General features: G+C 33.9%; 2 protein-coding genes across 2 annotated transcripts; both read right to left on the reverse strand.

Moving 5' to 3' along the window:
- Nucleotides 1–324: 324 nt before the first annotated feature.
- LOC142542760 (protein HOMOLOG OF MAMMALIAN LYST-INTERACTING PROTEIN 5) lies at nt 325–3,544 on the reverse strand. Its single transcript, XM_075649581.1, has 6 exons — nt 3,311–3,544; nt 3,056–3,156; nt 2,536–2,645; nt 1,820–1,895; nt 1,522–1,662; nt 325–1,212 (listed from the first exon to the last, which is right to left on the reverse strand). Exons 1-6 carry the CDS (start codon nt 3,402–3,404, stop codon nt 478–480), a joined length of 1,257 nt encoding a protein of 418 aa, XP_075505696.1. The 5' UTR covers nt 3,405–3,544; the 3' UTR covers nt 325–477.
- Nucleotides 3,545–5,674: 2,130 nt separating this feature from the next.
- LOC142542761 (65-kDa microtubule-associated protein 1-like) lies at nt 5,675–10,630 on the reverse strand. Its single transcript, XM_075649582.1, has 9 exons — nt 10,490–10,630; nt 10,161–10,364; nt 9,807–10,055; nt 9,485–9,700; nt 8,828–8,983; nt 8,422–8,733; nt 7,520–7,607; nt 6,253–6,401; nt 5,675–6,152 (listed from the first exon to the last, which is right to left on the reverse strand). Exons 1-9 carry the CDS (start codon nt 10,613–10,615, stop codon nt 5,847–5,849), a joined length of 1,806 nt encoding a protein of 601 aa, XP_075505697.1. The 5' UTR covers nt 10,616–10,630; the 3' UTR covers nt 5,675–5,846.
- Between the last annotated feature and the right edge of the window lie 3,215 nt (nt 10,631–13,845).

The raw sequence follows: 13,845 nt of genomic DNA on the forward strand, positions 1-13,845 counted from the left end.
AAATTATTACAATGATTGCAACAATAAAACTGTGAACTCAATTTTACTGTGTGACATACCGTACTTATCAGTCTCGTGAAAATTTTAATACTCACGACTTCTATAAACCTGTTCACGCAATATAAACCCAAAAGAAAAATTTTTGGGAAGCAAAATTAATTTGAACCAATTTATTGAATTTCGAAAACAAATTCAAACTCACTTCTTAAAAAAATCACATATTCTATATGTCCATTGGCTTCTGGAAACAGATTATCAAACGGGTTTCAAACTTAAAAATCACTTTAAAAAAACCAATCGATTTTGAAAGCAGAAGAAACGACATCGTAACAACACTACTAATTGTGCAATCAAACAGAACTACTCTATGGTTTCACAAGTGTTTTGGCAGTTTTCAAATATATGTTCAATTCCAAGCATCTGGTTCACAGACAGAACAAGCAAACTTCAGTACTAGATCATAAAATGCAACATGATTCAGTTCCCAGATTGTGGATTTGTCAACAATTCAAGTGACTTCTTAAGGTGCTCAACGGCAGTAACGACGTCATCAAATGCCAATGCCCCAACTGCAAACCTTGCCGCTTTATGTGCCTCAGCAATTTTCTCTGGTGGAGGCTGGTAATTGCTGTCATATTGGTATTTATGTGGTGAAGTTTCTGAAATACTACCATTTCTCCCACTCGAATTGTATTGAGCATTTGAGTGATAGTTTGCCGTGCTAGAAGGTGGAGGCGAATTGGTATATGTAGCATCAGAACCTTGATAATAAGAAGGGACATGAGATGGAGCAGTAGGAAGGCTGCTCTCTGCAAAACTTGGGTATGACTGGAAGTTTGGATAAGAATACGAGGGGGCATCATGTGAGGGGTAGTGTTGTGGCAAGTGAGGTGGTGGTTCTTGCTGATACGGTTGATGGTGATATGTTTGAGGATAAATAGAATGATCGGGACCATTGTTTGAAGGTGGTTGATGAAAATTCTCTGATGGGTAAGTGTCAGTGGGATATTGAGGTGGTGGTGGTGGTGGTATGTTCGGGGATGGTTGAGTTGCAACATTAGAAGGTTGTGGTGAGATATTAGGAGAATGATTAAAATTATCTTGAAGGTGTTGGTGAGGTGATGAATCGGAATCTGGTGCAATGCTTGTACTGTGATCTCTTCTGATTGGGTCAGGTCTGATGATGGAATCACTCCTGTTTAATTCTAGATCCTGCGCCACAACAGAGCACTCAAAACAATTATAAAATAAATATTTTTAAAAATAAACGATTACATAATCAAACCAGATTGATATGTAGCTTATAAATGCTATAGTTTGAGAAATGGCAGACAATCTGATTAGAAACGAAAATGCAAAAGAACAACATTGCTGGAACAGAAAAAAGAAATTGTCATAAAACTGGCAGGTAAGTATCTTCAATTTTCTTTAGAATTGACGAAAGAAGAAAAATATCTTCATTTTGTGACGTGTTAGGAAAGAATGGGCGACAAAACTGAGAGGATATATAAATTCACATACGAATTCACTGCTGGATGCACCAGATGGCACTGATAGATCGTTATTCCCACCAGGAGGACCTGGCACAGGCTTCCTCCCTTCTTTTATAGCCTTCCTTATATCTGCTGCTTTCCATGCTGCATACTTCTGTTTCTGTTCGAGCTGGGGAAGAGGGGAATCATAAAGAACAAGAGAAGCTTGAAAGGTTAAAAAGTGAGAAACATGAAGTAGAAGAAATCTACGTAAATAAAGTGTCTGAAACCCCATGCTTCTCAATAACTAATAATGCAGATATTCAGAAATGCAGTGGAAAACTTACATCGGGCTGAAGTTCACCAAATTGATTCAGGATTTCAAAGAAAATGCTTGCAGCATAGAAAGTTTTTGCTGTATTCCTGCAACAAATGGAAGATAACAACTAAGAAGAAAAAGAAATATCCAAATCAATTGCATTTAATATGGAGATGGAGATTCAATAGAAAATAGTTCAAACAAACCAAAAATATGAAGTTAGGTAAACTACTAGTGAGCTAACTATTATATTTGATTTCATTGCTATATCTTGGTGCTTTGGTGTGCCAATTACATGTATGACACATTAGAGCAATCGCACGCGAGCGCGCGCACACACACACATGGATTCATCGTAATTATGTGAGATGTTTCAAGTGATTAAACTGCAATCACAGACCCCGACCAACATGAACTGATGGAGTGCAAAAATCATTGAACTGCACACCATTTTCTAATTTTTAACAGATGCAAACAAACTTTTATTTCAAAATCTAACTATGAACCCACAATATTGTGTATCCCAAAATAAATGATGATGAAGGAATCATCTATGCATTACTGTATACCAAGAGCATTGACTTGATGCTAGACCTGAACTCATCAAACAACACAGAATTGGGTACAAAGACAACACAATTTTGTCCATGGGAAAATGAGAAAAAAAATTTCAATCAATTTCCATAATAAATCCAAAATATAACAAACATATCACAAATTAAAATAAAAGTGGAGGTTTCATACAAATCAGCTCGGTTTGCTCTATCTTGCTTATCTGCCTTTGCAAAAACATTCAAGCCAAATCCCTCCAGATGTAGCTGATCATCAGGGCCCAGATCCAACGACTTCTTATCCTGAACAAGAACGTAGGTAAAAGATAACAAAGAATGAAATCCTTGAATGCATAGTTTCAAGCATCACTGAATTGATATTTCAGCGATGTATCATATTCATATATACCCCCTCAAGGCATAGTTTCAATCATCTAGCACGAAACAGGTTGAGAAAAAGCCAAGTCACAACAACCGAATGATATAAAACAAGCAGATGAAATCTGAATGGAAATTCTAAATCCTATAACACATACACAACACAACTACACCAACACCCAAATGCAAAAATATTAAAAATTGACTCTGTATCTCCATTTCGATCCATCACATATGATAGACAGGTCTTCCATAGCCACTGCAGTGATCAACCTCCAAAAACTATAACATAATCATTCGGCAACTAGCAAATTAGCTCAAACTAAGAATTGAACCTTTTCCAGCTGTTTCATGAGGGAAACAAGGAGAGCGTTGGTAGTCTTAGTACGCCCGCTCTGAGGAATCTTCAAACCTCGTTCCATCGCGTACAACCGACCTGTTCCAAAAACATTCAACCAGAAAAAGAAATCAACAAATTAACGAAATCCGATGTTATCAGGGAGGCACAATCGCTCAATCAAAACCTCGATCATAAACTAAATTAAGGTGGCTCAAAAGAGGAGAGCGTGAGAGGAATAGACAGAAGTTACAGTAGTAAGCGACGAGTGGTTCGTGTTTCTGCAACTCATCGGCCCGCTGTAGGTAAGGCAGCAGAAGCTTCGCCGGTTCGTTGTCGCTCTCCATCGGAAATTCAGTTCCCCGATCAGGCAATACGACGTCGATGGATTATCTGTTGTGTCGCAAAACAAATTGGGTATTTTCTTTGTTAGCTTAACTGTTAAGTAGGCATAATCTCGATTTTGCGTTGTACGAATTTTATCCTAAGATAATTTATAATACAAGCATAGTTGTTGACAATTGACAAAATATTTCTTGGGCCAAATTTGGATTGTTTGTGTCATTCAAAAAAACAAGTAAATCGAGAAAGTTTTATAAGTTAATTTTGTGATAGTATTTTTTATTTAAGTTATTCGAAAAAAATTATTTTTTATATTAAAATTGTAATAAATATTGCTTGACAGAGGTGAATGTATATATATCAGTAGTAATATAAGATTATAAATTTGTGTTTTATCATAATTAAGTGTTATGCTGAATGTTACAACATTTCAGATAACATGCAGTAGAATATTAAAGTTTGTAACACAAGTTGACTTTAAATAAATACAATGGACAAGATTAAATTTGAGTATAAATACTTGTGCGGTGCTTTAAGGGCAAAATAATCAATAAAAAACCAACGAGTTTACACGAAAACAATATCAATAGTGATCATTACTAAAATCAATTTTCTCAACAAGTTGAGAAAATAAATATTTTCTAAAATAAATAACCAGAATAAAACTTATTCAATAAAGTAATCAAAACGTGATGTCAAAAACATGATGTATATCTTGTTTTATTTTAGGAGATATTTGTACTGGGCACCAATGTCACGTTATATATATATTTTATTGCTATATTAATGGTATACGAGATTATTTGAAATTTTGCAATATATCGTTTATATTAAAACAATATAATAAAAGAATATTTTTGGAAACTAGAAAAAAATTGTATTAAATGTAATAATTATGGTGAAAAGTATAACCCTAGAAAATAGAGTTTTATATTAGTGTCTCGAAAATATGTTTACATTTGGCTTTATTTTAAGAAATTTTAAAAATAATATCAAATCTCCCCTCCGAATACTATGGAATATATACCCAGAAAATCACAACACAGGCGCACAAAATAAATTTCAGGTGGATTGTAGAAAAAATGGCTTTCCAAAAATGACAATTGGATTTTTATTTTATAGAGTAAAATTCATTTTGGTATAAGAATTATTGAAAATTGGATACATGAATTATTGTAAATTGCTTAATTGGTATATGAATTATAAATTGACAAATTGGTACATGATCAAACTAAAAAACCAATTTAACCCTCAACCTTTGTTGCATTTAAAGTCGGTTATCATTAATAAATTCAATTAGAAGTGCATTTTTATTTTCAAAATTATTAAATTTATTTTATTGATTAATTTTGTTAAAAATTTATATTATAATAAGTATTTATCAACTAAAATATACAAGTCAATTTTTTTATCATATTAATAAAAACATAATAAATAAATATTGATAACTAGAGCACGAAGATATTATTTTCAGACGATTGAAGCAAAAATAATCATCATTTTAGTTTTCCACAATCTGATAATATTGATCCGTTGGAAATTTGGACATGAAAGTTATAAATTGGAAATGAGTGAGATTTTTCTTGTTTTGTCATATCAGTGCTTTGGCCGTTTCACGCCATCGAAAAGCTTCGGAACTTAATTTAAATTTAACTTAAAGCATAGTAAAAAAAACCACAAAATTTAACATAAATGTCTAAATCAAATGCCGAAATTTTTCGATCATTGGAGTAACGTAAATCAGGAATGAATGAGATTTTTCATGCACTGTCGTAATAGTGCTTCGGTCTCCAAGTGCCATAGAGTTTACAAAAAATTGTCTTTTCATGAGTTATAACTGTCGTGTTGAACGTTTTCCCAAATTCCAACAGACTAATATAAGATTTTAAAAAACTAAAATAAGATTATTTTGTTTTTGTTATCCGAAAACAATGTATCTAGACTTTGGTGATAGATATCAAACTCTTTTATTTTTTATCAATATGATAAAAAAAAATTGTATACTCTAGTTGATAATTATTTATCAATCGTCATTTTCAATTAAATAATTTTTTAATAAATAAAATTTTTACCTAATTAAATTTATTAATGATATTTAGACATAATTGCAATTTAAATTAAAGATAAAATTAACTTTTAAATTTCGATTTATCAATTTATAAATAATTCATGATCAATCATTTTAGTTTTCAGAAAATTTTCGATATCAGATTTCTTGAATATTAGGCGTATGAACTAGCTACTACTAAGATGCAAAGGATCGGCTAGTAAAACGAGTCGAAAATGTCTGGTTGCATTACTCCTACATCACATCTTTAGACAATCTCAACCCAGAAATCATTCACTCGGCGTCGTGACCCAACCATAATCGGCCTACATCCAGAATCTCTAAGTGGTAAACAGGTTACAAAGATATACGATCTAACAAATCTCAGCTTCGAACGTTTTTAGGGTGTACTGGGAGTATGTTCGGTCCCAGAAACATTGGATGCTGCCGCGTCATCTTTTGATATTGCTACATAGTTCACAGGAGCTACTGGTCTTGTGTCTCTCTTCACATCTCTATTTATAGATCGCGAACCATTCTGGTGAGCATTGAGAGAGAGACGTCTGCCAGTTGAGCCATTGGCCCCGCCGTTAGCTTGTGGGCCAACCACTTTCTTGGTACTGATCTGTCTAGCTGGGCTCGGTGTTGAACCAAAGATGGGTTGTTCTTGTTCTTTGCTCACTTGTTCGCTGAACTTTTTCTGACCCTGTATGGTACGTTGAATTAAAATTTGAAACAGTTGAATTATATGTTCAATAATGGCAGCAAGGATGATGAGGTGAAGCATGCACAGATAATTAACTTACCCTTAACCTCTTTTTCTCCTCCTCTCTGTCTTGTCTAAGCAATGAATACTCATCTAACATGGCAAGGAGAGGAACACCATCATAGGTGAACGTTACACCACGATCTTTCTCCCATGCACGAGTTTTAGCAACCAAGCCGTCAACAAGGGCTGAGTGACCAAAAAAGTAAATATTCAATCAACAGTTACGAATTTACGAGGCTCGTAGAAGCAACTCCCACACGAATAATTAAAAATTCGAGAAAAAACAATCGATACAAATACTTCTGATGTCTAGATCACTCACAAGTGATGGGCTTTAGAAGTTTTATACTCTTAACAGCTCTACTGCTAAGTATCACATGCTCTCTATTAAGTATTCCACGTTTAACCAACTAATATATACCCTTTAATGAATTAGTTCGCTGCAAAAGTCGATTTATAAACTATCACAGATGAATTTCCTCCCGTGGCTTGCATTCTCCAACTTGAGTTCCGCTTGAGATCTCGAATATGAACTCAGGTTTTCTGTTCTACTTTTGATTTCTCAATTTACGCGGCTTATTTCTGAGTGCCCTGAAATATTCGAATTCCACGAAACTTTTTCATTCTTCAAAACTGAATTTTTGCCCATTTAGGTTACAGATTCAAGCAGTAATAAATGGAAATTATCTACAGTGGAATTGAATAAGAAACTAAACCATGAATTCAAGGGCATATTGGCCTTTTTTATGCCCTACCACTATCCACGGTGTTTTTAGCAGCCTACTGTAAAAAAAAACCTCTCTGGCTTTGCCTGATTCACAGACAACAGTATAATGTAACCCACATATGTGAACATTACGGTCGCTCAGGAACGAGGTTCCCTATTTTCATTTCAGTGTTGCCAACGGCAACCTTGTTGACAACTAATTTGAACGAAAACGATAACATTGATAAAATTGGTTATAGCAACAGAATATTGAATAGTGCATGCTGTCGTGGGATTTTTGTGGGCTTACATGTAGTAATGCACCAGATCTTCAAGGGTAGTAATGGTGACATAAGACCGATAAAAGGAGCAGGGAGAATCAGTTACGAGCACATGGAGAGGGAAGTTCAAAGTGAGTGCGGAGGGAATTAGGGAGGAATTTTGTGAGTTAATGGCTATCATTTGCTAGGGGAGAGGGGAATTTATTCTGTTAGGATATTTTCTGCCCTAGAGCTCATGCTGTAATTTTTCTCTTTCGATTAATGACATTACAGTTTTCATTATAATTGTGGTTCGAGTTTGAAACACATCCATATACCTGGAATTTTATTGACCAAGATACGTGCCTTTTCTGCCCTCTTCAGATTTAAGTGTGCACCTCTGCTCGCATTATACCTGTTGTCATCCTGTTTCACAAATGAAACATCGCTACCATTAGCAAAATAGCAAAGCCACCCCGACATACTAGTCAAAAGCTATACAAGAGGTCACGTCCATCAAAGTCTATGTAGCACATGAATGTACACTAGATACGTGTGAACGAATTCAACTATTAATAGTTGTTTGATGATGGAAGACCCAGACCTAGCTGCATATGGGTGATGTACTTATTAGGACATGAAAACGGATTTAAAAAAGATTATGTTACTTGTTCAAGCGCAACATATAAAAATTACGGGAATAAATTGTTTTCCGCCCAAAACTCACTGTGCCCAACCTCTGATTTATATGGAAATCTAGCAGCTAACTGATTTGTGAAATATAACCGAAAGACCCTACTGAAAAAGCAGCAAAGAAGTTAAAAACCATGTGGAAAATGCACAGCAGCTGGACTGTAAATTCTATTTGAAAGATTAACATGGGAGTTAAAAAAACTGAAAAAAAAAAAAAAAACAGAATTGGCAATTGTGGGTTTAAATCGATTTCATTGAACAACATGAATCCATGCATAGAGACTACAGCTAGCTCAATCCGGTATTCTATTCCGTCTGTGAGCCCAATTACTCGAGTCTTACATACTTTACACAACTATCATGACACTACACAAATCCTTAGTGACACCTAAACCAAATAAATGATGTAGCCTATTTGTCATTAAACGGAAATCATAAAGAATGTTTACGGAAAGGTGGGACTCGTGCGGAAGAAACTTCCAAGGGGGGAAGGGAGGGGCCGGAGGGGGGGTGTGTGTGTGGTGTTGAAGAAGTAAAAATCCAGCACCCGATTGTAATCTTCAAGCCAACTTTCTTCTTCGCAAGTCAACATCCATTTCTCAACCTTTTCCAAAATATCCTTCCTACTCAGCGCCTCTTCTTTTGCTTTTGCTATCTGATTATCCATGTCAGCCAATAACTCGACAGGCTCAACTTTCCCCGAATCAATTAGTGCCAATATGTTCTCTCTAACAGCCTCGGTATCAATCTCTATATGAGCACTAGTGAAAATATCCTCGAGTTCGGCCTGCCTCTTGAAAGCAATTTCTTTCATTCTGCTAGCTTTTAGCTGATCAAGTCTCTCAACTTCCACTTCAGCCTTGAAAATCAAATAAATGAGTAATTTAATTAATAACAAATGATGGTAACTATTAAAGCAAAATGACTTCCACAAAATGAAGTATTCAAGTTGCCTGTTCAATGAGATCCAAAGCAAGAGCCCCGGGAATAGTAACTTCATCCACTGATACCGAAATATTGCAAGTGACATGATCAAACAGGCTACGATCTTCTTCTGGTGTATCCATCAAATTCCAAAGATCAATTAGCTGGGTCGCAAGTTCTTGAAGCTATAGTGGTGGGCACAAGTCACAACACAGACAGTCAGTTAGCCTAATAAAGTCACAAATTATTCCAAAAGAAAATGCAAATCTCTGTGCTATAGAAAAAGATTTCACAAGAATAAAGCTCTTCGGGAAAAAGTAAGCACCCACGCAAAGCAAATTGTAATTACAAGAACTTCCTCGCTAACAGATATTTACCAACATGAAGAAACTTCTCAAAATGGGAATTAACAATACAAAATCGAGGGTAAAAGAGTTGAACTTGGTCGAGCATTTTCTGAATCTGTAAACAAAAAACTTAAGAACTAGTTTTCAAAAATCCTTCCTATGGATACTATCAGGAAGGATGCAAAAAAATTTGAAGAGTCATTTTAAGTGATTTGCACAATATTATGAAATAATATTCTCCTTAACAAAATAATGAGCATTTCATTAACATATACAGGTGAAAAGGTCAACATCGGTATCAATATCTCTGGAAAAATCAGCTTGGAACTAGCATAATACCTTCTTCAACCTCTGCTTCTTATCTTCCTTCAGTGCTAAGACAGTCTTAGCCAATCTAGATAATGTATCATTGCTTATGCTTTTCGACTGCATGCCCCTGGAGTCATTTAGGCTTGGGTGGACTTCACTGACAGTAGTAAAGAAGTCCATGCCAAGAACAGCACAAAGATCATGTATGGTGCTCACGAATTCAAGAACCTTGTGCAACCTCTCACTCTGCAAGAAACAAATGGACAAAACCATGCACTTTTCTAATTGCTGAATCAGCCAACAAGAAAAAGGTACCCAATAGTTAATTTAACAAAAAAGTTTAAGGCTCCACCTTTTCTTTCTGAAGATCTTGGAGCTGAGCCTGAAATCCATCCAATTTCCTCACAGAAAGATCAGATTCATCAACTGCTGGACTGTCCACCTGCTCACCAGATCCATTGATTTCTGCACTTATTTTCTGTATCTGAGATTGAACATCAGAAAACTCTTTTATTCTTTCATCCTTCTGTTTCCAAAGCTTTTTCAGCGCTGGATCTATAGCTGCAAGCTGTTCTTTAATTGTTCCCGATGTCTTATCAGGCTGCAAAAGAAAAAATACCATTATAACAACTCTCATTATCATCATCTCTAGATCCCTTCAAAATGTACAAGTTTGAATCCATATAATTGCATATCAACCACTCACAATTCCAATATAAGTCTTCTCTCCAAGTGATGACAAGAGGTTGGTGAGTTCAACTCTAGCATTTGCCAGTTTATGAAGAAGGTTGGCCCTAGATTTCACAGCTTGATCAACCTTTCTCTTATATACATCCAAGCACTCTTGCTCTAATTGAAGGAGCATCTGGTCCCGTTCCTCATCTCCTTCACCAACTTCATCCCAAATTTGCTGCATTAGAACAAGTATTGACATCTATCAGGCAGTGGACAGTTTCAGAAACATAACAATTAGCTGAAACCATAGGGTATAAAGGCTTTAGTGTCATAAAATTTTAAAAAATATATAAAAATTGCCTGCAACTGTTGTAGCAAGGATCCACAAGAAATTTGTCCATGAAGAGGATTTTCCGCTTCAACTGCTGCCATTTTGCTGTTGGTCCAAGCAAACCTGAGAAAGGCAAATTCTCCAACATTAACCATTATTTTCCGCAAACCACTCGTCGCTCAAATACAAGTCATGAACCAACCTTGATTCGTCAAATTAAAAAATAAATCGACTTCAGAGTTCAGAATACCAGATACTTCTTATGGAAGCAAGAAAGAAAATCATAATTTGAGGACCATCCCAAGATGTGATTCAATTTATATCATCACTAAGCAATCACAGGCAAAAAGAAAATGCAACTGCCAGATAACAACACAAACCAACTAAGGAAGAGCCTCATATCTGCTCATTGGCCTTCGACATATATTTGGTTCTCTGAAAAATTAGGACAACTCGAAACAACAGGACACACTCAATTTACGACCTACATGCCAAAATCTCATGAAAAAACACGCAGCAAACCACAATCAATTCCACACCAACAAGATCAATTCCCAACTAAGTACAATCAAGTCACGGATCTAATAAAAACCCGAAACTGAAATGAACCCACTAACTAAACAGAGCATTAACGGAACAGTGCAATCGATAATAAATTCAAAATGTAGCAAATGATAAACTATTTCAAGTACGAAACATTTAACTTCAAAGTTTACATCCTATAAACAGCATCCAAACCGAGGAATAACACCATCAAACAACAGCACGCAAACCCAACCCCAACGTTCACACAAATCCATAAACAACACTCACCACATTCACCGCAAATAATGGCTAATAAAAACTTCTACATACTCAGATCTCCACGGAAAGCCATTTTCGACAAGGAAAAGACAATTGCACAGCAAGGAATCAAAACGAACACGTACGAAAAAAAAATTCACATTACACAAATCGCTTCCACAAAAACCAGAGAAAATGCAGCCATGGAGATCAACGCTTACCGGACCGTACCGAACGGGTCGGGTCTCGATAACTTTCCAGACAGATCTAAAGAATTACTATATTAACTTTGCCGCAGTGTGTGTTGAAGTTTGAAATGACGGTGTGTATAAGTCAGTAAAAGGACAGAGAGAGCCGATAGCGTCAGGGTGGAAAATGTTTCGGGGAACGGGATATTGGGACCCACTCATTCGGCGTCGTTTTTGGAATTACACCATTATTATTTATTTATTTATTTATTTATTGTTATCTATACTATTTTGTTAAGGTTGAGACACTTGTAATAACTAATTTTGGTGTCATTATCTATTTTAATAATTATATATATTAATAAAATGTTAAAATTTTATTACAAGTTATATGTAGTTCATCGGATATAGTCATTGTTTCTTGGGAGTTTAAGTTATAGGTTCAATTTTTACTGAGATTAATTTTTTATTATTTTATTTTTCAATTTATTTTTTAATTTATATATCAAAATTACTGTGTACTTATTCACTATTTCTTATAATTATAATTTAATTTTATAAATCAAATAAATTATAAAAAAATATTTTACAAGCACGCAACGCGTATGTCGCACTAGTTATTATTATTATTGCTATGTGCAATGGGATAAGGAGAAAGTGGATTACATTCTTGTCGGGGTGAGATCCTGGCACGGGACTGAGCCAACTCAGCCAACTCCACAGCTCCAGCTTGATCTCAATTTTTTTTACTTAGTATATATAATTTTAACTCATTTTAAATATTTGATTCAACTCACAAAATAATTATCGAGAGTAATTCAGTTTATTAATTTTTTTTATAACTTAATTTTTACTTCGTCTTTGTTGGTAAAATCTCAAACTTTATATATGAACATGTTCTTATCTACAACAGCTTCTGAGAAAATGTATATTTCAGTTTTTTATATTATCGGTATAATTTTAATTTTTTTAGAACGATTTCATTTTATGCGGTTCCTCGAAATATAATCTATATTTATGAGTTTTGCTCATATATGTTCAAGCACACGAAAAGAAGAAGTCGTAATCAGTATGTCTTCTTCACTGCAGTTGTCTTTTATTATTTTTTATTGTTGATTAATTATTATTGTTGAAAATATGAAAAATATTTGTGTTGAAAATTATAATGTTGAAAATTAGGTAAAATTAGGTGTTGAATATTGAAAATTAGTGTGTGATGATGTATGTGATGATGAAATTGTTTTTGGATTGTTTTCCAAAGAAATCCTATAAATAGGTCTCTATTTGTAAAGATTTGATACAATTGAGTAGAGAGAAAAATATTATAAAGTGTATTGTTTGGTAAATTTTGAGAGTTTGAGATTTTTACTTTTTACCATAAATTTTTACTTTTTCACAACAATTATGACTCGTTTTTATAGTCAGAAATTTTTTTGGCTATTTCTTGAAAAATATATCGTTAAGTATTTATAGAACATCGATGTTCGACTTATAATGTAGATTTGATTAAATATATTATGGTTTTATATCTAAAAACTTTTCATAACTTATAATTTTTTCACATTTTTTTTTCTTGTTCTTTCAAACTTCTTTTATAACATTATAATTATTATAAGACTGTGTTGTAATAATTTTTGATATTTTAGTAAAAAAAATAAAACAAAATTTTTTCATATAAAAAATAAAAAAATTACTGTGTACCTCTTACTAATGTAGATCCTAAGGCCCATAACGCATACTGGAATTTATAAATAGTATCTAAATCCATAAAAATATAAATATTTAATATTATTTAAAATATATCAGTTAAATAGTTGAACTTATTTTTTAGAAGAAAAAAACAAAATCAAAACGAATCGATTTAATCGATATTTATTAAACCTAAAACCGAATTAACCGAACTAAAATTTCCCAGTTGATTAGGTTTAATCAAATTAATGCACATCCCTAACCATAGTTGGAATTTTAAACTCTAGTATTTTTTAATATTTTAAATTGATCTATCCGGGATAATATCGTATTATTCCAAAATTATACAAAATTTATATATACATTTAAAAAAAAAAAAGAATTGGGCCCGAGTAAACAAGTACATGCCTCCGCCCCTGACCATTAGAGCAAGACTGTTTGGTATAGATTATAAATGGATATTTCCTATCTGTTCTGTGCAATGGAAATTTGAAATCTTTGATTACATTTCCCCTAATCTTAAAATATTTTAATTAATCGAGTTAATTATTTGAGATGCTCTGTTTCTCTTTGTTTCCTGCAACTACAAGACAAATTAAAGTCGTTTTTTTTCATTTGGCCCATTTATTATTATTATTATTATCAACAACTCAGGTGGGACGGAGCTCCAAGCACAACGGTACCAAATACACCACTTTTATTGTGTGATTTATATCTGTTTAATT

This window comes from Primulina tabacum, chromosome 4 (assembly GCF_025594145.1).
Source record: "Primulina tabacum isolate GXHZ01 chromosome 4, ASM2559414v2, whole genome shotgun sequence".
Lineage (NCBI taxonomy): Eukaryota > Viridiplantae > Streptophyta > Magnoliopsida > Lamiales > Gesneriaceae > Primulina > Primulina tabacum.